The 22,963-nt window shown below is 41.6% G+C and overlaps 1 protein-coding gene across 9 annotated transcripts in view; it reads right to left on the minus strand.

Moving 5' to 3' along the window:
* Window positions 1–22,963, minus strand: part of Ccdc148 (coiled-coil domain containing 148) — a 275,147-nt gene that overhangs the window by 62,920 nt on the left and 189,264 nt on the right. For 7 of the 9 annotated variants that reach the window (XR_010064612.1, XM_039104821.2, XM_039104822.2 and 4 more), the window contains one exon: window positions 11,416–11,534. The exons of the other annotated variants lie outside the window; for them this stretch is intronic. Coding sequence is in view for 6 of the 7 variants with exons in the window: in XM_039104821.2 (XP_038960749.1) it covers window positions 11,416–11,534 (119 nt within the window). In the remaining variant the exon portion in view is untranslated. The remainder of the gene's footprint in view (window positions 1–11,415; window positions 11,535–22,963) is intronic. 9 annotated transcript variants of the gene reach the window in all.

Here is a 22,963-nt window from a genome sequence, read left to right on the forward strand (position 1 = left end):
AAAGCACACAAACATAACCTCACATCCAAATATAAATATAACAGGAAGCAATAATCACTAGTCCTTAATATCTCTCAACATCAATGGCCTCAACTCCCCAATAAAAAGACATAGATTAACAAACTGGATACGCAATGAGGACCCTGCATTCTGCTGCCTACAGGAAACACACCTCAGAGACAAAGACAGACACTACCTCAGAGTGAAAGGCTGGAAAACAACTTTCCAAGCAAATGGTCAGAAGAAGCAAGCTGGAGTAGCCATTCTAATATCAAATAAAATCAATTTTCAATTAAAAGTCATCAAAAAAGATAAGGAAGGACACTTCATATTCATCAAAGGAAAAATCCACCAAGATGAACTCTCAATCCTCATCTTCGATTGGTTTATATACAAGTGTGCAATTTCTAGGCTTGAAAGTAAAATGATGCTATCTGGTGCTGGATAGAGGAGCCTTATTTTTTATTATGGCAGCTTGCTATTTTTGTAACATGGTGATTTGGTTGAACACAATAAAGTACAGTAGTAACTGAAAAAAAAAAAGAATTCTCAACTTAAGAATATCGAATGGCTGAGAAGTACCTAAAGAAATGTTCAACATCCTTATTCATCAGGAAAATGCAAATCAAAACAACTCTGAGATTCTACCTCACACCAGTCAGAATGGCTAAGATCAAAAACAGCAGCAGGTGAGGGTGTGGAAAAGAGGAACACTCATTCATTGTTGGTGGGATTGCAAGCTGGTACAACCACTCTTGAAATCAGTCTGGCAATTCATGAGAAAATTGGACACATCCTTCACTATGTTCATAGCAGCCTTATTTATAATAGCCAGAAGCTGGAAAGAATGCAGATGTCCCTTGACAGAGGAATGGATACAGAAAATGTGGTACATTTACACAGTGGAGTACTATTTATCTATTAAACACAATGACTTTGTTAAATTCATAGGCAAATGGATGGAACTAGAAAATATCATCCTGAATGGGGTAACCCAGTCACAAAAAAAACCACACATGGTATGCACTCATTGATAAGTGGATATTAGTCCCAAAGCTAGGACTATCCAAGATACAATCCACAGACCACATGAAACTCAAGAAGGATAACCAAAATGCAGATGTTTCAGTCCTTCTTAGAAGGGGGAACAAAAATATTCATAGGAGGAGGTACGGAGTCAAAGTTTGGAGCACAGCCTGAAGGAATGGCCATCCATTGAGTGCCCCACTTGGGGATCTAGCCCATCTACATACAGTCACCAAACCCAGACAATATTGCTGATGCCAAGAAGTGCATGCTGACTGGCGCCTGATATAGCTGTCTCCTGAGACACTCTGCTAGAGCATGACAAATACAGAGGCAGAAGCTCATAGTCAACCATTGAACTGAGAACTGGGTCCCCATTGGAGGAGTTAGAGAAGGGATTGAAGGAGCTGAAGGTACCACCATCCAAAGAGTACACATTTACAGACCCATGACTCCAGCTTCATATGTGGCAGAGAATGGCCTCGTTGGACGCCAATGGGAGGAGAAACACTTAGTCCTGCCAAGGCTGGACTCCCTCAGTGTAGAGGAATATCAGGGCAGGGAGAGGGGAAGGGGTGTTTGGTTGGTGAGGGGAATACTCCCATAGACTAAGGGGGAGGGGGCATGGGATAGAGAGTTTATGGAAGGAAACTGGGAAGGGGATAACATTTGAAATGTAAATAAATAAAAATATCCAATAAAAAAGATGCTGACAGCCAAAAAAAAAAAAAAAAAAAAAAAAGAAGCACAGTGCAGTTTCTGCAAAAACCAGGAGCTGGCAGGTTCTAGGAGAAAGAACTCATCCAAGAGGGAACTGTCAGGACCACAGGGTATGTCTGTACATGGACAGTGGCAATAGATGTGGGTCTGCACATTGAGGGTAAATAAGACTGGCTTTATCAGCAACAGATTTCATGGGGACAGAGGCAGACTACCAGAGACAACAGACACAAAGGGTATCATGGCAAGGGTAGTGAAGACCCTGAAGGGTGCAGGAGTATGAGCAAACAACAGCAAGGTTTGCAGTGTGTCCCAAGACAAATGCCAATTCTCTAAGGCAGGCAGTTTATAAGCAACAGTTACCCTGCTCCCCTCCACAATGAGAAGGCTGCCCAGTTTGACTACAGATGTCATTTTCCAATCTAATGGTAGTCCCTGAAGATATAGGCTGCTCCAGTCCAACTGCTGTCACTGACAAAACAGGCTGAAATGTGACTGGCTTGAGTTTAGGTATAAAATGAATACCAGATGTCAAATACTTAAGAGGAGGAAAAGGCTGTAAAATATCTCATTAGTGATTTGTATATTGGTGATATATTGAAACCACAATATTTGAGGTAGTTGTTGAATTAAATGAAGTATATTATTAAAACCAATTCTACATGCATCTTTTCATATTTTTAAGAATATGAATGTTACCAGAATGTTATAATGATGTATACATCACTGTTTTGAACCCTGGAAAGGGGGTTGGACATTAGTGTAATAATTAGGAGGGTCAGAACACACATCAGACAATCCCGGGTACCAGTTCTCCAGTCCTTTCCCACTTGGGCTCGGCAGAATGGTGCCCACCCACCCCCCAAAAAAGGAGAGTCATCAATGAGGGGGTGACCTGAGAGTGTGCACCATTAACACTCACAAGTGTATTCATGGAGTGAGCTTAAAGAAGTGTGGCTCTCAGGTTTGCAAAGACATCTGGAAATTTTTCATGAAGGAGATGGGGACTCCAGATGTGCACATTGACACCAGGTTCAATAAAGCCATCTGGGACTAAGAAGTAAGGAATGTTCCATATTGAATCCATGTATGTTTGTCCAGAAAATGTAATAAGGGTGAGTGAAGACTCACCAAACAAGCTCCACACACTGGTAACTTACATACCTGTTACTGCATCCAAAGCTCCACAGTCAGTCAGTGTGGATAAGAACTAACCCGATGAAGTCAGATAAAGTTGAAGAACTAACCCCCTCTCCCCCAAAATAGCCCATATCAGTCATCCTACCCAACCCTCCATTTGGAAGTAGCCACTTCATTACCAACCAATAGCGAAGTTTATACTCCCCTCTAAAGATATCATCTTGAATGGCATTGTTCTTCAATGAAAGTTTGAGATGCTTTTTAAAAATAAATGTGTGTATGCATGCCTATACATGGATGTGGATATGTGGGTGCCATGGTGCACTTGTAGAAATTGGAGGGCACCTGTGAATATCAGTCTTCAGCTTTTAACATTCTTGAGACAGGATATTCTGTTGCTGTTTGTTCTACGCAGACTGGTCTGAGGGCTTCTCCTGTCTCTGCCTCTTTTGCTATATTGGATCACTGGCTTTGCAGTGTTTGGCCTTAAAGAGACTTCAGATATATCTAACTTCAAAAAATTATGAGATCCTACTACAAAAGCCTATACTCAATAAAACTGGAAAATCTTGATGAAATGGACACTTCTGTAGAGAGATACCAGCTACCAATGTTAAATCAGGATCGAATAAACCATATCTCAGTCCCATAACACCTAAAGAAATAGAGGCAAGCAGTCATTTAAAGTGTGCCCCCCCCTTCAAAGAAAAGGTCAGGACCAGATGGGCTTAGTGCAGAATTCTATCAGAACTTCAAAGAAGACCTAACACCAATACTCTTCAAACTATTCTACAAAATACAAACAGAAGGAATACTACTGAATTATTTCTTTGAAGCCACAATTACACTTATACCTAAACTACACAAAGAAAGAGATCTTCAGACCAATTTCCCACATGAACATTGATGCCAAAATACTCAATAAACCTGCAAACTGAATCCAAGAGCACATCAAAACAATCATTCACCATGATCAAGTAGGCCTCATCCCAGGGATGCAGTGATGGTTCAATATAATGGAAATCCATCAACATAATCCACTATATAAACTAAAAAAAAAAAACACATGATCATCTCATTAGATGCTGAGAAAGCATTTGACAAAATTCAACACCGCTTCATGATAAAAGTCTTGGAAATATCGGGAATTCAAGACCCATAGCTAAATATAGTAAAAGCGATATACAGCAAACCAGTAGCCAGCATCAAACTAAATGGAGAGAAACTAGAAGCAATCCCACTAAAATCAGGACTAGACAAGGCTGCCCATTCTCCCCCTACCTATTCAATATAGTACTCAAAGTCCTAGCCAAAGCAATTATTCAACAAAAGGAGGTCAAAAGGACACAATTTGGAAAGGAAGAAGTCAAAATATCACTATTTGTAGAGGATATGATAGTATACATGTTACCGAAAAAATTCCACCAGAGCGCTCCTACAACTGATAAACAACTTCAGCAAAGTGGCTGGATATAAAATTAACTCAAACAAATCAGTAGTCTTCCACTACTCAAAGGATAAACAGGCTGAGAAAGAAATTATGGAAACAACAACCTTCACAATAGCCACAAATAATATAAAATAACTTGGTGTGACTCCAACCAAGCAAGTGAAAGGTCTATATGACAAGAACTTCAAGTCTCTGAAAAAAGAAATTGAAGAAGATCTCAGAAGACAGAAAGACCTTCCACATTCATCAATTAGCAGGATTAATATAGTAAAAATGGCCATCTTGCCGAAAGCAATCTACAGATTCAATGCAACCCCCATCAAAATTCCAAACAATTCTTCATAGAGTTAGAAACAGCAATCTGCAAATTCATTTGGAGTAACAAAAAACCCAGGATAGCGAAAACTACTCTCAACAATACAAGAACTTCTGGGGGAATCACCATCCCTGACCTCAAGCTGTATTATAGATATTTGTGTGATAAAAAAACAAAAACAAAAACTGCGTGATATTGGTACAGAGACAAGCAGGTAGATCGATGGAATAGAATTGAAGACCCAGAAATGAACTCTCACACCTATGGTCACTTGCTCTTTGACAAAGGAGCTAAAACCATCCAGTGGAAAAAGGATAGCATTTTCAACAAATAGTGCTGGTTCAACTGGAGGTCAGCAAGTAGAATGCAAATCAATCCATTCTTATCTCCTTGTACAAAGCTCAAATCCAAGTGGATCAAGGACCTCAACATAAAACCAGATACACTGAAACTAATAGAAGAGAAAGTGTGGAAGAGCCTTGAACACATGGGCATGAGGGAAACTTTCCTGAACAGAACATCAATGGCTTATGCTTTAAGATTGTTGACCTCATAAAATTGCGAAGCTTCTGTGAAACAAAGGACACTGTCAATAGGACAAAACCAACAGATTGGGGAACAGTCTTTACCAATTCTATATCTGATAGAGGGCTAATATCCAATATATAAAAAAAATCAAGAAGTTAGACTCCAGAGAACCAGATAACCCTATTAAAAATGGGGTAACAGAGCTAAACAAAGAACTCTCAACTGAAGAATATTGAATGGCCGAGAAGCACCTAAAGAAATGTTCAACATCCTTCTTCATCTGGAAAAGCAAAGCAAAACAACCCTGAGATTCCACCTCACACCAGTCAGAATGACTAAGATCAAAAACTCAGGTGACAGCAGATGGTATCGAGGATGTGGAGAAAGAGGAACACTCCTCCATTGTTGGTGGGATTGCAGACTGGTACAACCATTCTGGAAATCAGTCTGGAGGTTCCTCAGAAAATTGAACATTGCACTACCTGAGGATCCTGCTATACCTCTCCTGGGCATGCATCCAAAAGATGCTCCAACACATAACAAGGACACATGCTCCACTATGTTCATAATACCCTTATTTATAATAGCCAGAAGCTGGAAAGAACCCAGATATGCTTCAACAGAGGAATGGATACTGAAAATGTGGTGCATTTACACAATGGAGTATTACTAAGCTATTAAAAACAGTAACTCCATGAACTTCTTAGACAAAAGGATGGAACTAGAAAATACCATTCTGAGTGAGGTAATCCAGTCTCAAGAGGACACACATTGTATGCACTCACTTTGAATACCCAAGATACAATTCACAGACCATATGAAGCTCAAGAAGAAGGAAGGCTAAAATGTGGATGTTTCAGTCCTTCTTAGGAGGGGAAACAAAATACTCATGGGAGGTAGAGAGTTAGAGGGTCTTGGGAGGAAGGGAGGAGGGAGAAGGGGGAAAGAGGGGGCAGGATCAGGTATGGGAGGAGACAGGGCTGATATAGAGAGGGTCAGAAATTTGAACAGCAGTGTTTAGCAATGGGGGATGGGAAACTGGGGGTAGCCACCAGAAAGTCCCAGATGCCAGGAAAGCAAGAGTCTCCCAGGACCCAACAGAAATGAGATTACCTGAAATGTCCATCAAAAGGGAGGGATAACCTGTAGAGACCATATCCAGAGGTTAGGCAAGGCCCCTGGTTGGGGGATGGTACCACCCATCCTTCTCAAAATTTTAAAACAAAATTGATCCTATCTAAAGGAAATACACGGACAAAGAATGGATTAAAGACTGAAGGAAAGGTCATCCAGAGACTGCCCCACCTGAGGATCCATCCCATATGCATCTACCAAACCCAATCACTATTGCTGATGCCAAGTAGTGCTTGCCGACAGAAGCCTGATATGGATGTCTCCTGAGAGACTCTGCCAGAGCCTTACTGATACAGATGAGAATGCTTGCAGCTAACCATCGGACTGAGCATGGAGACCCCAATGGTGGAGTTAGAGAAAGGACTGGAGGATCTGAAGGAGTTCACAACCCCATAGGAAGAACAACAAAATTAACCAACTAGACACCCTAGAGCTCCCAGGGACTAAACCACCAACCAAAGAGTAGACATTGAAGGACCCATGGCTCCAGCCTCATATGTAGCAGAGGATGACATTGTCTGGTATTAATAGAAGGAGAAGCCCTTGGTCCTATGTAAACCCAATACCCCGGTGTAGGGAAATCCCTAGGCAGTGAGGTGGGAGTGGGTGGGTGCTAGGGTGAGCATCCTCACAGAAGCAGGAGGAGGGGGGATGAAAGAGGGGGAAACTGAGAAAGGGGATAACATTTGAAATGTAAATACTTAAGATATCCAATTTTTTAAAAAAAGCAAAAGAAGAGAAAAACTTAAATAAACAAAACCTCCTAGCTACCTGCAGAAGACCAGGCCAACGAGATGAGTCAACAGTCTAGCTGGCAGTTCTAACTACACTTACTGGGGTATGAATGTGCACATGCACAAGTAGATAAAGAGGACATATTGGGGAGTAGGGAGCAAGAAGAGGACGTTAGGGGTAGCTTAGGTTAGGTATTTGATCGAGGCAAATTGTATAGATTATGAAGTTGTCAAAGAATATAAGAGACATTAAAACAGTAAAAACAATTATATTCAAGACCATTTTTCTTTCTCTGGTGTTATCTTCAATGACATGGATTACCCAAGTTAATTGATCTCAATACTTCATAAACATCATAGGTTGTATGTCCCTGCATCCCTACTTGTGCTGTCTAAAGGCAGACTTTTTTATCCTCTCCCCTAAAAGGAACCTGAAATTACTGTCTTGGTCACAAGTTCCTTTCTCAATCACGATAATGTCCCAACTTCTACTGGAAAAATCTATGAGAACCTGAGAAAAGAAAGGACTAGAAAGCTATTTTGGCAACATGTTTCTAGATTTGGAGATTAATTGTGTGTGTGTGTGTGTATGTGTAGTGAGCTTTTCTTAACATTATTTTAATGCAAAAAGTCAACAGATTTCATAATAGAGGTATCATAGTAAGAGTAGTTATTTTTGAGGAGAATACTTGTCCTACTAGACAGCACAAGAGGCTGGTTGAACAGCATGGTGTCCAGGCAGAAGTATAAATAGAGATCAACTTTTATTTAATCTAATTAAGAGTCCATATGGGCATATAAATATAATTAGAAATGTAATATATAATAAAAGCAGTGTACTCAATCAACGGGTAAGGATGAGTCAATATTAATTGGTTCTGAGATAGTTAGCCATCAAATTAGAGGGGGGAAAAAAGGAAGTCACAGAATTAGCTCACATGTTTATGACTCTAAATTCCAGATGGCTACACTGCTAATTTTTAGAAGGGGAATGAATAGCTTATTCTCTGTTTTAGAAGATTAGGTAGGGTTTTATTTTGAGGGTTACCATGGATCATCTTGAAGGTTGCTCCTTGTTTTGTCTTTGTTTGCCAAGCTGTGTGCCCTGGTTCAGGAGAAGAACCTTTTTCTAGTTTATCCTTCTGTGGCAGAGGCTGCGGACACTTCACTACCAGACCAGGTGTCTTTTCTAAAATTTCCATTGGTATTCTTTGCTAACAGCAACCCCAAAATAGCTAAGTTCACATGCAGTCTGCAGTGAGGCAAATACACTTTGTTTTCTTCCAGATGGTTATGTTGAATGTGTCTACCTCAAATTCCTATGTACACACCTTCATTCCCAGTGGCCTGGAGAAAAGGTGGAGCCTTTTACAAGGGTATTAGCGCCCTTATAGGAAAAGAAATCTGAGAACTTGGCTCGCTCAGCCCAGTGAAGGGAGTCTCCATGAGAGGACTGCTTTCTGAAGGCCAGCAGTGGGGGGGGGGGGTTTCCTCACTAGGACCCTTTCCCATTTGGTGTTTCTAGGCCTTAGAATTAACATTAGATCCCAGATTTTCAACCCTCCCAGTGACTATATTTCCTCATGACAGCTCTAGCTGACCAGTACAAGGATACTGTATTTTGCAGCATACTGAAGGTTGGTTTGGTTGTCCTTCCACTTGTACTTTTGCCTATGTACATATAGATGATCTGGTGTTAAACAGCAGATAACAGCAATGAATTCCAGACAAGACATTGCAGGAGGACAGGCGTTAAGCAGAAGTTTGGTTTAATGTAAATGGATTCATTTTTATAAGAATGGTTTCATTACTATGTGGTTTTGTTTAATATTTTAAAATTTAAGTATGTGGACACAACTGCCTTAGAAGCATCTTGTCATTAAAAAGTCAGTTCGCGGAAATCATGTATACTGAACCTTCTGTGTTCCAGGCGGTGAGTTAACGTTCGATATCTATTGGTAGTTTTAATCCTCTGATGTAGATACTGTTTATATATTCATTGTGCATATGACCAACTAAAGCCCAAGACAGTAATTTACCCAAATTTCAGTCAGGACTCGAATAGCAACCACCCAGTTCTGGAGTCTTCTCTCTCAGCCTCAAGAACATATTGAAGAAGAAGCATTGGGAATTTAGAAGGTTAGTATAAACTTTGACAAAATATTTTGAATAAAAGATGTGGAGATGATTGTCTTTTTATTATGTCAAGCCACATGACACCTTCAAAATGCAGCAATTTTATCCCAAAATGAAGGTCTCATGTTCTCCACCCATCATCAGTCTTTTGATGAATGTGTTATTTTCGTGAACCTTGGTCTTCCGTATTCAGAGAGAAAAAAAGGAAATGAGCAGAGTTTTCAAACTCTCAAGGCCACATCTGTATATTACGAGGCAAAGCTAGAAGCTAATATTTTAGGCCTTCTTAATCCAATGGGGAAAACATGCTTTATGTTAAAATATCAAACATGATTCTTATTATTGCATTATGTTATTAGAGAAAAATTCTTCAACTACCTAGCAGATTTCTTAGTGACAGAATGGTTATAGACAAACGTAGCCTCTAGTCATTGTCGGGGTGAAAGCTTTTTATACCTAAGACTGCATTTCCAGTCACAGAATGAGAACTGTATTTCTATCTCTGTCATTTTTTTCTTTTGACACAGGATGGCCCTGAACTTGCTATATACCTAAGGATGACCTTGAACTTCTGATTCTCCAGCTAATCCCCAGTTGGGATTAGAGGCATTTGCCACCCCATGCAGTGGTGCTAGGGACTGAGCCCAAGGCTCTGTGGATGCCTTTTTCTAGTGGCTACAACCCACAGTATCACAGCCTTTTTCAGAGAACTATATAGCCTGTATATATCATGATATTTGAAAAGCGTGATTTACCACCAACATGAGAGGACTGGCCTCACAATTACTTAAATCTGTATTTTTTTCCATCAAGGGAATTGGAGATCTATCACAAACTCTTAAAAGTGACCAGCTTTTAGCCTTCAGATGTTTTCTGATGGACAAGACAGAACCTTGTGGGAGGTAAAAACTGACATTCCCAAGGTCACACACTATTCAAAGCTGAGTCAAGAATAAAATCCTGAGTTATGGTTCCCTCTCCTTGGTCCTTTTTGCTGTGCTGTAATATGGCTATTTTTTTTCCTGTTATGTAAGACATACTAATCTGATTTTCTCTTTCTCCTTCTCAACTGAAGCTCTGAATCAGCTAATCTTGATAATTACTAGGACAGGAAGCAAAAGACTGAAAATGGTTCTGTAATCAGAGAAGCTCCCTGCTAAGAGACACGTTCTGTAAGAAGCATGTCCCAAATGCTGGGACTCCACATCTGCTCTGCTTCCCACACCCCTCTCAGTTCCTGCGGCTCCTTCCTTCCCCGGGAGAGCTGGAATGGCCAGCCAGCCTCTTAACCACAGCCTTTGCGTTGCTCCTTGGTACACAGTTCTTTGGGGGCTACCATTACCTCTTTCTGAGCCACAGCCTGTCCTATGGTAGCCACTTGTATCTTGGCCTTCACTTGCGTTTCCTTCCTGGTTGTTTGACCTCCTGACCTTGAGCTCAGACTTTGCCATATTCTTGCTTCCTTACTCAACTCTAAAGTGCTCAGATGCCCAGAAAATAGTGTGACAGAGACCGTTGAGACAAGGATCATCAGCAATGCCAGAGACTTGTCTCTTTTGTAGACAGACTCCCTCAGCTCTAGAAAACTCCCTGGTATGTTCTCGATCCCTTTATATAACAGGGGTTTCCTGTTAGAGAATATAGCTCTTTATTTTAGAATTTCCTTTTCAGATTACTAGGCCCAGATACAGTCATCTTTAAAAGCATTGTTTTAATCTCTTGGTGCAACTCACAAAATGAGAAGGCCAAGCTCATTATCTCAAATGCCCTCCTCGGCTCTGCGGTTACATAATTGTAGGGAATTCTAAGGATGGTTCATCAGGACATCCACACAGCTCTGTATAACTGTGAATTGTCCTCCCAGCCTCAGACCCAGGAAGTGGACCCTTTTCTTATTAAAATAATGGCTTCCTCCTCCTGGGTCAACATATTAAGCCACAGCAGCCACCAGTATCATTTCTGGCACACAGTGGGTAACCAGAGGGAATAAAAACCCTCTGTGAAATCTTTATCTAGGAGGCCGCCAGAGGAACAACATGGAAATGTGGAGGTTTAAGTGTGGAAGTGATAGCATAAACTATATTATAAAAATCATTTATCTCCATTCGTAGATATAAATATTGAATGGCAACACTCGGTGTGACAGATCCTCCCTCTGATGTTGCTTATCCTGACATACTGCAGACGATGCTTTCCCTGCTCACTGCCACAGACTAAAACCCCTCCCTTACCTTTCTCTGTCTTTCACTGACTGTTCGGCCATTAACTTCTTCAGTTCTTCCAGACGCTGGAGGTCTCTCATTTCCATTTCTTGCCACTCCTGTTGTTTCTTAGCCCAGTATTTTCTTATCTATCATATAAATGTTACACCGAATTTAAATTAACAACAGATAAAGTTGGGGAGAGGCAATAACAGTGTCCAGTTGCTCATACAGTAAAGATCAGACTGAAATGGCATTTCATCTGTGTGTGTGTGTGTGTGTGTGTGTGTGTGTGTGTGTGTGTGTGTGTGTGTGTGTGTGTGCGCTTTAGAACTGCCTATAAAATACTGGCAACAGAAAAAAATAGATCTAAACACAAAGGTGAGTGTCTCTGGAAAGCTCTTGGCTTAGCCATTTCTGAAGTGGAAATGTATTGTATGCTGAGACCTCGATTTTAATCTATGGCTGAAATAATTAACCCTCAGGGAACCACAATAAAAGCATGTTACTGCCTCTGAAGAATATGACCTACCTGTTACCCGGGAGTATTTTTATCCTCTTATGGTAATGTAGTCTTTAACAAATATAGCATTAAGACTATTTTTACCTTAAAAGCATGGGTTTATTTATGCTAATGGACTGCAGGATGCTGAAAGCTTTATGCTCCTGGGGGAAGTGGCAGGAGATGGGTGGGAGGAAGGAGGAAAGTACGAATTAACACGGTTGTGGTAAAGAGTAGTCTCGACCTATGTGGTAAAATAAAGGTCATGCTTATCAGGTTGACAAAATGGAAGCCATTGTTCTTCCTGGGCTGGCTTTACTTTTCTCAATGGAAGCAAATAAGCATCATTTCCAGGGGGCTGGAACCATTTCAGGGTTTCACAGTGTGCTTAGGCAACTCAAGTTAATAGAAACCCCGTTCTACTACTCTAGGTTGCCATGTTGCTATCTGGAGACACTGGGGCTTGCTAGGAAAAGACCGAGTGGCACGTAGGTGCTGACAGGCAGGCAGTCTGTTGGGGCTGCCTTGCCAAACCTCCAGTGTGGCGCTTCTTCTTCTGAAAGTTTAGATAGAAAAGCTAAGTGGTTTCCTGGCTGGCCCTACCGGCATGTTGTCTGATCCCTAGGAGCCTCTCTCAAGAGGCAGCCATGGATCCTCTGGGCCACGGGCAGAGCAATGATGCAGTGGAAGGGGAACAGCAGCTCAAGGATTAATATGGTGTAAAGTGAAAACCACTCTGCATGACTAAAGGCAGAGTTTAAAGAGAACAGAAAGAAACCAGAGAGAATCCAACAACGATGAAGAGACAGAGACAGACAGACACACAGAGAGACAGAGAGAGACACAGAGACAGAGACACACAGAGAGACAGAAAGACAGAGAGCACACAGGTCATGTGATAAATGCCTATGATCTCTGAGTGCCGGGCAGGATAGCAGATTATCTTCCCTGGGGTATAAGTCATTGTTACACGTTTCTGCATGCTCTTACAGATTTTTTGGCAATAAATGTGTCTTTTATTATCATGGTGGTGATGCCACTTCAAAACCAAGCTTTAGAAGACATCTATATGAAACAGAACTTTCTCTTTCTATTCATTCCAGCCCTACAATAGATGTGTCCTCTTGGCATTAGCAAGGAAGGAAGACCAGAGCTCCTTCTGAAGACTGGCTGCTGATGCCTTCTCGTCTCTGCCATACTTGGTATGTTGCCTTGTGCAGGTCAAAAACCACGATCTTCCCCTTCCCTCCCTCACTTGCTCCTTTCTTCCCTCCACTTCTCTCTTCTTTTTTCTCTTCTGCCTGCCTTCTCTCGTCCCACCTCTGCTTTCTTCCTCCAATGCAGTCATTTACAGTGTTTAAACCTGAGCTGGGCCCTGGGAAACCTCAGTGCCATGATCTGAAAGGTTCCTCACAGCTTCAAGCTTCAGAGCACCTCATCCTTGCTATAACTGAAATCCCTGGAAAAAGAGATGCACACTGAATATATCATCCTTTCCCTGTTCTTTTTTTTTTTTCTTTTCCGGAGCTGGGGACCGAACCCAGGGCCTTGCGCCCGCTAGGCAAGGGCTCTACCGCTGAGCTAAATCCCCAACCCCCCCTTTCCCTGTTCTTGTTCAGCGCTGTGTGTGGACCTCCGGGTCACCTCCAGATCCGGTCAAGAATCCAGATACCTGTGGCTGGAGAGATGGCTCAGTGGTTAAGAGCACCGACTGCTCTTCCAGAGGTCCTGAGTTCAAATCCCAACAACCACATGGTGGCTCACAACCATCTATAATGGGATCTGATGCCCTCTTCCGGTGTGTCTGAAGACAGCTACAGTGTAATCATATACATAAAAAATAAATAAAATCTTTAAAAAAAAAAAGAATCCAGATACCTGAGTCACAAATCCATCTAAGCTACCTGCGCCAACCTCCAAACTTCCTTTCAATCTGTTATTCTTTATATTTTCAAGACTTCGCTAGAAAATTGCCTCCTCCTTCAGGATTTGATTATCATTAGTATTCCACTCATAAAATCTTAAATTATATAGCAATAAGCTCTGTGACCAGAATTGGCCCCTCTCCACCTTCATTGCCTGGCTTCTGGCTCAGTATCCTGTTTAGTTTGGCTCTCAACCTGATGCGTTGCTAATTAGCATATACCTTCTCTGTCCCTCTAGACTACAAAACATGCAATTTACCAATCTTGGCATTTCGGAGTGTCTTCTAGAACAGAGAGTATACTTAATAGCCATTTTCATTAATGATACAATCGTGTGAACGTGGGTACCAAATCCATGGCTTCGGTGAGAACTTCATTGATAATTACCTTTTCAAAATTAATCCCTGGTCAATAACTTCCAATTTCTTAACATTCCAAGACATGTTCTCTATGTTCTGCTCAGTACCTACCTCGACTTCCTCATTTTTCACAGGGGACACAAAAGCTCTAACCTTCTTTAACATCTCACCAAGGAGCAGAAGGGCTGTTCCTCCCTCAGTGGTCTAGAGACCCAAAGAGACCCTTACCCAGGGGTAGTTCTCCGTCCTTAAATGTCCCTACTCCTCCATCTGTGCTCCTCTTCGCTCCCCCTCCATTCATTTTCTGCTGCTTCCCTCTCTGAAGTACAATTAAACACGTATCTCTAGAGTTAAAAAGAAAATAAAGAGAGCCTTTTCTGACACCACCAAAATAGTAGAAGCATGCTGCTCAAGGTTCCTTTTCGTCACAGTATCTGAGTATGTGCTGATTTCCATCCTTACAGCTCCTATACCCTTCCTTGCTCACAGCATTCCTACCCCTGCCTTCTAAACAGGAGGGATTGGGCAAGCAACAGGAAAGGCAGAGCGAGTCTCGGCAAGTAGTAAGTCTAAATATATCAGTAATGATCCAGGCAAACTTGTTGCCTTCACCAGTGACAAGGATTCAAATCAAACAACCATCTCAATTCTTATTTTATCAATAATTGGTATTTCTATATGTTTCATTCTATTAACATATATGTATATTTTAAAACGTTATTGGCTTTAGCATTCATTTGTTCATTAAGTACTTACTAAGGACATGCCTAGAGCCATAGAGTGTACAGCTGACCCGGGATATTGTATTTATAGCAGTTATCCTAACAATGGGGCTTAGTAGAGGAAAGACACAGTAAAGAAATAAATGAACAGGTCATTACATATTCCGTTAACCCCTAAGCAAGATTTAAGTAGGGAGAGATTCAGGCTAGACTGAGTGTCTTTATTAGAAGGCAAGCTGAAAGAGGAGTGAGAGAGCCACGGAGGAGACAGAGGCCAGTGGAGGACAAGGAGCCTGCGGGACCAACAGCATTGGCCAGGAAAGGCCTCACCTATGCCAGAAGTCAGGAAACCGCACAACTAGAATAGGTGGGTAAGTTAATACAAGGGGCCAACTGAGAGCTGTGGGGAGTCTAGATAAGTAGCCCAGGACTCAGAAATGAGGAAGCCACTGAAGAATTTCAATCAAGCAGTGACAAGGTGTGACTCTGGCCAGAGCCGAGGTGCTGAGAAGAAAGGCGATAAGGTAGGAAGATAGATGGGTACTTGGACTAAGCCCTGGGGTCCAGTGGAGGGGTGAGGCATGCTTGTTGGGAATTTAAAGGCCTGGGATAAAGAGCAAGCAGTGAGTCCTAGCATTTTGGTTTAGCAACTATGAGATTGAAGCAAGAGTGGGCTCCTGACAGGCTTGGGAAGAGAGGGCAAGCAGAAGGTCAGTGGGAGCGAGTGGTTCCTCAAGTGCCCAGAACACCTCTAAGTGGAGACAACAGACATCTGGAGGTGTAAATTGCTCCACGGAGAACTCAGTCCTGGAGGCCCAAATTAAGCACATATTTGCAGAAAAATGTCTGATACCCAAGACTGGGAAGAAAAGGTGCCAAGCTCATTTACCTCTTCATTTTCACAGCTTTTCCTAGGAGAATGGCTTACCGTCTCACCTCTCCTGTGGAATCGTATTATATTGTCAAGACCTGAACAAACCTGACTCCATCCCCTACAGCAAGAACCCTTTGCTATGGTAAATTATGCTTCTCTCCTTAATTCGCTTACATTGCACCTCCCTGGATTTATCCTGGACTATGGGAACACCTGCTGCGCGCCTGGGATTGTGCGCCCCCTTGCCTTTTTGACTGGGAAACCCCTCTTGGCCCTCCTTTAAAACCTAATCTTCAGCACTGCCTTCTCGGCCCTTCCTCCTTTCTCCTTCTTCCAGATTCGGCTCCGTGTGCCTTCTAGCGGATTATTTATATTTTTTGGCTTAGCTTCCATATGGATCTGCATTATTTAGCATTGTATTCCCAGCACCTTACCTTGTGTCTGACACACTGTCAAGTTTAGAGGGTCACCGTTAAATCAGTGGACAGTTCTCCTGGTCTCTGGCCCAAGAATAATAGTTATGGGTGGGAACTAGGCCAGCAGTTTTATTTGCAGCATGGCGAAGTCTGAACTAAGTACTTCCCCAAGGAGAGTTCCATTCAGTTCTCATCAATTAATAGGAGCAGAAAGTGTGGATCGAGAATTATTGGCTTTGCAGGCGTCAAATTAAAATCCTGACTGAGGACACTTAACTCGCCCTTTGAGACCCTTGTGGAGACAGAGGATATAAATGCACAGAGTTTTTGACTTCTTGTGCAATCTTTAAAACAGGCCAGTGGTGGGCCATCAGACGGTTAGTGAATGCCAAGCTCTTACTTGGACATGGTGTTTCAAACAAAACAAAGCAAGACCCCATTGTCCAGCTTTCCTCATTGTGGATGCTCATTTGTCCTGGATGTGAGATGCTCCTTTTCATAGTCCCATATCTCTCCATGTTAGCAGACTTAACACCTGCGAGAGCAAACCAAGGAAAATAGGCTCCATATAGATTTATGTAATGTAGTGCTGTTTTTCCCAGAGCGCTTGGATCATCTTTATATCCTACCTTACTTTAGCAATTTTCAAAACAATTTGTTTCTTATTAACAACCCTACCTGAAAGCATGATGTTTATGCTCCAAGCATACATCAAAGTTTACCCTTAAAAAACCTAGATGAGTGTCAAACAGCCATTAAACTCACCATGAAATGAGACCGTCTCCCTTGCAGATAGAAAATAGAAACTTAGAACGAAAGCATTATAATAGGAAAAGGGCTGGCCTCTAATTCCAAGCTATCTGTGTGATATTGCATCTGAACAAACAGACTTCTGTACAGTGTTCCCGAGTTATTATCTCCAGAACTTTAATAACTTTACAGCGGGAGGTCACAACACTGAACCAGACATGCGGAAGATACCATGGACAAAGGTTAAAATATTCAGTTCTTTCTCAACAAAGCATTTACGATAAAGCAAACAGTTATTTCATCTTTCGGTGCCTAATTTATTTAAATCGATCTTTGCAACTTACAGGCATCCTTTCTACCTTTGACCTGAAATATGCAGCCCCATATACAAATGTAACATTATCATATATAAAAGCACAACTGGACATCTTAATAAACATTCACTTTTTTACTTTTTTTCTGTTCATTTAACTACCATAATAGTACAGCCACCTCTGCATTGGCATATGATTCATGACCTTCTAGAAGTTGAGACATTTCTATACAGTAGCATCTTTTGTATCCGGCATTGTCGTTGAGGAGAGAAATGAAAGAGACTCATTTGCTAAACTGATGCAGTGAGAAATACCACAGACAAGGTAGCACTGAAGAAAACTCTGTTTGGGGTTTTGCTCATATAAATCCATTCCTGAAGAGGCACTGATGGTACAGCCTACCAGTCACGAAATTGGTTTATCCATCATGGGGCATGGTATTTAATCCCAAGAGCATACATAGCTACCATTTCTCTGGGTCCAGGTGCTTCAGAGACCCAAGTCAAGCGGTTTTATGCTAGAGAGAAACCCCATGTCGCTCTCAGTCTCAAAACTTTCAGTCAATGTTATCTTTCCTGTACTCTGCACTATAACAGCATCTGTGTGACTTGACTGAGTTAAATTTTGAATTAAAAACAAAACAAAACAAACAAACATGGTTTGAGGTTCGAGAGATGGCCGAACAATTAAGAGTGTTTACTGTTCTTACAGAGATCTCAGTACTTCCTAGGGGCTCACAACCACCTTTAACTCCAGCTCCAGGATATCTGACATTCTCTTCTGGACTCCCTAGGCACCCGAATCCACCCAGGTACACACACACACACACACACACACACACACACACACACACACACACCTTATTAAAACAGAATTTAAATCTTAAAGGGGCTTAAGTGGTTTAATTTGCAAGGCATTCATTCTGTAAAACTTGACAGCTCTCTACAAGAGCAAGAAACCAAAGTCATGTCTCTGATCCATAAAGTAGAAGTGGTTTTACAATCATAGTGCCTGGTTATTTGGCCTTCAGGGATCTCTTTTCAGCCAGAATTCAAACTGCTCATATTTCTGATACGTTCCCTTGCCCTTAACTTAGCTGTTTCACACACGCTGAGCTGAAAGCTGATAACCAAGTCCACCCTTGGCTAGTAAGGGAATAAACTATCATGAATTCTCTCCTGAAGAATATATGAGACTGTAAGTAAGAAAACAGGACCAGCAAGATGGCTCAGTGGATAAGGCCAATTGCTGTCTATTCTGATGACCTGAGGCTTCACATGGCGGAAGGAGAAAACCAGTTCCCTCAGGTTGTCATCTGACCTTTACATGTATGCCACAGGAGGCAAATGGCCTCTGTGTGTGTGCTAAGGGATGAATGTGTGCATGTATGTACACATATACACAAGTAAGTAAACACAATATTTAATAAGAAGAAAACTCTCAGAAACTTTAATTACTAAGAAATAAGCTTTTAAAGTCCAATAAACATGGAAATTGACAAAAATGATATATGTGTGTATTCCTGACAGTCTTAAAAGAATGAAGAAGATGGCAACATGGGAGTTTATCAAGTGAATCATTTGATGAAATGGGACACAAGCAGTAAAAATCCTATGTAGGAAAAAAGGGAACTACACAGGATATATTGACAAGTAAGGGATCTAGCATTTAAAATGATACATTTGTGAGTATAGAAATGTGCAAGGCCATTGTTGTTAATATCTCTTGGGAGATATGTGGGTCTGGGGTGTTTTCATAGTATTTTGTGCACTGCTCTGTATTTTTACAACAGAATACAATGCTTTGTAATCACCAAAGTTTGCCTTTTAAATTTAGACACAAAAGAACAGATTTAGAAAGTGGCCACCCAAGGGCCAGGGCTATCATTCACTCCTGACATTTTCAAAGTATCTTCTATCACGTCCAGTGACAGGACACCCACCGTACGAAGTCCTGACGGTGGCTGCAGTTGTGTAACCCTATACAACACTGTCCCTTTCTGCCACATTGCATACGGCTTCATACTCATGCTCTTTAGAAACGTTTCATGGGCTCATGGTTTAATTTTCACAGGTTTTATAAAGGCCTCATGCAAAGCTTCTATTTAAGATGCTACCTGCAGGATAAGTTGCGTTGTACCCCTCAGGACATGCTCCAGCTCGCGAGACACTGGAAGGGCATCCATCAGCAGCAAATGGGGACTAAATGCTTCTTCAACTGGATTCAACTACAACGTCTCTCTCCTCTTTTAGTTTGCTGGCATAGCTGGGTTGCTACCCCTTTAACTTCCTGTCTCTTATTCTCTTGCTAACTTCTTATGTCAGTGATTCCTACTAATAAACAGATGGGCACAAGCAAAAATTAGAATAAACTGAAAAGATCTACTGAAAATTGAAAGGAGAGTTAAAATGCAGGCAGTGAGGAGCTGGGCAACGCTGAGCTGCTTTACCACCTGAAGACCAGGGACAGCATCGGGGGAGGGGCAGCAGACAGGAGCAGGGAAAGAATGACAGGCAAGCAGGACCCAACAGAGCAAGGAGCTGGGGACCCTCACCATCCTGCTTTGTCCCAGTCTCCCATCTTCCACTTTTGCTAAATGCAGCCAGAGGCCAGAGGCCAAGGAAGACACAGGGAAACCAAGGAGCCACACCGAATCAAATACAGCAGTATTAACTTCTTTGACTATAAGTGTTCAGAAGTGGGTGATACCTACGCATACAGAAGTTAGCATTTTAGACAGAGATTGCTTTGGCCACTGGTATTGTGCACTCCTGAATAGCACAGCTTCCCACTCACGCAAATTGGCAATAACCTGCTTTCTGTTGTGATGTATCCTATGTCCATATAATAGGATGAGCCAAGAAAATGTTCTGGAGTAAACACATTAGTTATCTCATTCTTAATTGAAATGCCAGGTTGATTTAAAAATAACTGTCATGGCTTCTTCAGGAGAAACGTCTGCTTTCAGGATGGGCGATATTACATAATGATGGTGTCTTGTGTTGACATTGCTGAAATGAATTTGCCCATAATCTTGTTTTAATTTCTCTCTTTTCTATTCATTAGGGAGGGAGTTTATCTACTAAGGATGTTGTATTTCAAGTGTCTGGGAGAGTAAAAAGTAACCTAGGCCTCGGAATCATTCAATCATGACTTCTTAGAACTTAGAGCTCAGGTGATTTCCATGAATGTTTAATCCAAACACTTCATTTTACAAATGAGAGGGCAAAATCCCACACTGCCTGCATAACACCACCAAGGTCATCCATCGTATTGGAGGCCCCAGGCCTGACAGGTCTTCCTCCCCACTTCAACATTAAGGCATGTGCTGTGTACAGCTAAGTGGTTGTACACCGTGTGTGCAGCAAACATACAAAATCAACCAATACTCTTTGAGTGCTTGGCACCATGCACCGGGAATAAAGGAATGAAAAAAAAACATAATTTCTCTTTTTTTGTGTGAGTGTACACTCAAGAAAATGTAAATGTTATATTTTTAATACATGTGTGTATATATATACATGTATACATACACACACACACACACACACACACACACACACACACACACACATGCCAGGGGTGATAGATACTGAGGGAAAACTAGGGCAGGATAATAGATGACAATATTAAAAAAGGGTCATCATAGCATGACATTTGTTTGGGTCCTTCAGTGAACCGAGAAGAGGGTTGTGCAGACATCGTGGAGGAGGAGGATGGTTCTTGGTTCAGGGAACCACAAGTGCAAAAGGCTGGGAGACAGTAGTAGGATGCTCATGAAGGAGGAAGCAGATAGTCATAGCTGGAGCAGAGGCAAATAGAAAGGAGTGAATGAGAATATGAATTGGTACAGTACAAGGAGGAAGATCAGGCAGGGCCTTAGAGGCTGGTGGACTTTGGATTTTATTTGTAATGGGTGAAAGTCCATTTGTGCATTTTTTGGCAGAGGAGTGATATAACCGGAAGTGAGTGTACAAAGATCAGCATGGCCGCTTTGAGTGGAAAGAACATGGAAGTAGAAGACTGAAATAGGAGGAGAGGAGAGGAATTAGACAACGAGGAGGCTGATGCAATGCTTATAATTGTATTACATAGGTAGAGTTTCTTTCCATGTCAGAAGGTAAATGTAATAAAGGGAAGTTACAAATCAATAATGACTCAAAGACTGTTAGGATGAGCACTAGGAGAGCAGATTGCATCTGTGTTGAGAACAGGAAAGTGAGAGCATCGTGGGTCTGGGAGAAAAAGCATAAGCAGCTTTGGCATTTAGATTTGAGGTAGTTGGGTATGTAGGTGTAGACTTCAAGAGGAATATTAATCAGTACTACTCAGCATATAAATGATGTGAAGTTATATTCTTAGTAAGTTAGTTGAGGTCATCTAGATAATATGCATACTTAGAACATGAAACCCCCCAACCTACTCCAAAGTCTAAGAGATAGAAGAGTGAGGAAGACCCATGCAAGCTTACTGACAAGAGAAGAGCACTGTCGTAGAATGGCTTCCTAGACGTAAACCAGATCATTTTCCAAAGAGAAGGCTCTGGTCAGTTTGATCATAATAATTCCAGGAAGATGAGAACTGAGAACTGACCGCTTGGATTAGTCACTGGGACACGGAAGACAAGGACAGCTTTGGCAGGGGCAGTGCTGCTGCAGCTGGAGGATGCACTGGTTCCAGAGGAGAGGAGTACGGAAGAAAGAAAGATCGCTAATCATCAGTAAAGAAGAAAATGTTCCACATCGCTAATCATCAAGGAATCGCCAATCACAGTCACCTTACACATGGCCTCACTCCAGTTGGAATGACACTGTGAAATGGGAAAAAGGGAACAAGTGTTGCAGAGGACTACAGAACACTGAACATGTGCAGAGTTGACGAGTAGATAAAGTTTGGAGGACAGTATGGAGGGTCTTTTAAAGATTAACAAAGAACTACCCACAATCCATCAACCCTAATGCTAGCGATATAGCTGAAGAAAAGTGAAGTAGTATGTTGAAGAGACATCTGTGTTTAATGAAGCATCATTATCATCAGTGAAGAAATGGGAACAGCCCAAGTACCCATCAACTCATGAACGGATAAGAAGCATGAATACAGATTAGTTGTGAGATCTGAACTCTTGTCAGTTGTGACAGCATGGGTGGTACCTTAGGTCATCATTCAAGGAAATGAGCCAGGAAGTCAAGTAGCACATGAGTCCACCATGTGGAAGTGAAAGATGCTGATCTCATAGGACTTGAGAGAACAGTGGCTCCTATAGGCCGGGTTGCACAGGACAGGGTGAACCGTGAGTGCGAAATCAGCTAGAGAGGAATAAGAAATTCTGCTGTGCCATCACATAGTAGGGCTGAGTGCACATCATACTGATTTACTGTGTACTTTTAAAGTGCCTTAGAAGAGAATTATAAATGTTTTACCATAAAAAGGTAACTATTATATGACATATATAATGTATATTATATATATATATACTTGCTCTTTTTAAGCACCATAAAATGTATATACAAACCAAAATATCACATGATCTAATATAAAAATGTGTTTTTTATGTGCTGAAGAAAATTAAGATAGAATGTAAAAAGAATTAGAGAGGGGGAAAAACTGGACACCAAGTTCAGGCTGTGGAATGATGGCACTGTCTGAAGAAGGGTAGGATCAAGAAGAGGATTTGTTAGATGGGAGACATTGTGGCATAGAAAAGATCTGGAAGGTG

This window comes from Rattus norvegicus, chromosome 3 (genome assembly GCF_036323735.1).
Source record: "Rattus norvegicus strain BN/NHsdMcwi chromosome 3, GRCr8, whole genome shotgun sequence".
Lineage (NCBI taxonomy): Eukaryota > Metazoa > Chordata > Mammalia > Rodentia > Muridae > Rattus > Rattus norvegicus.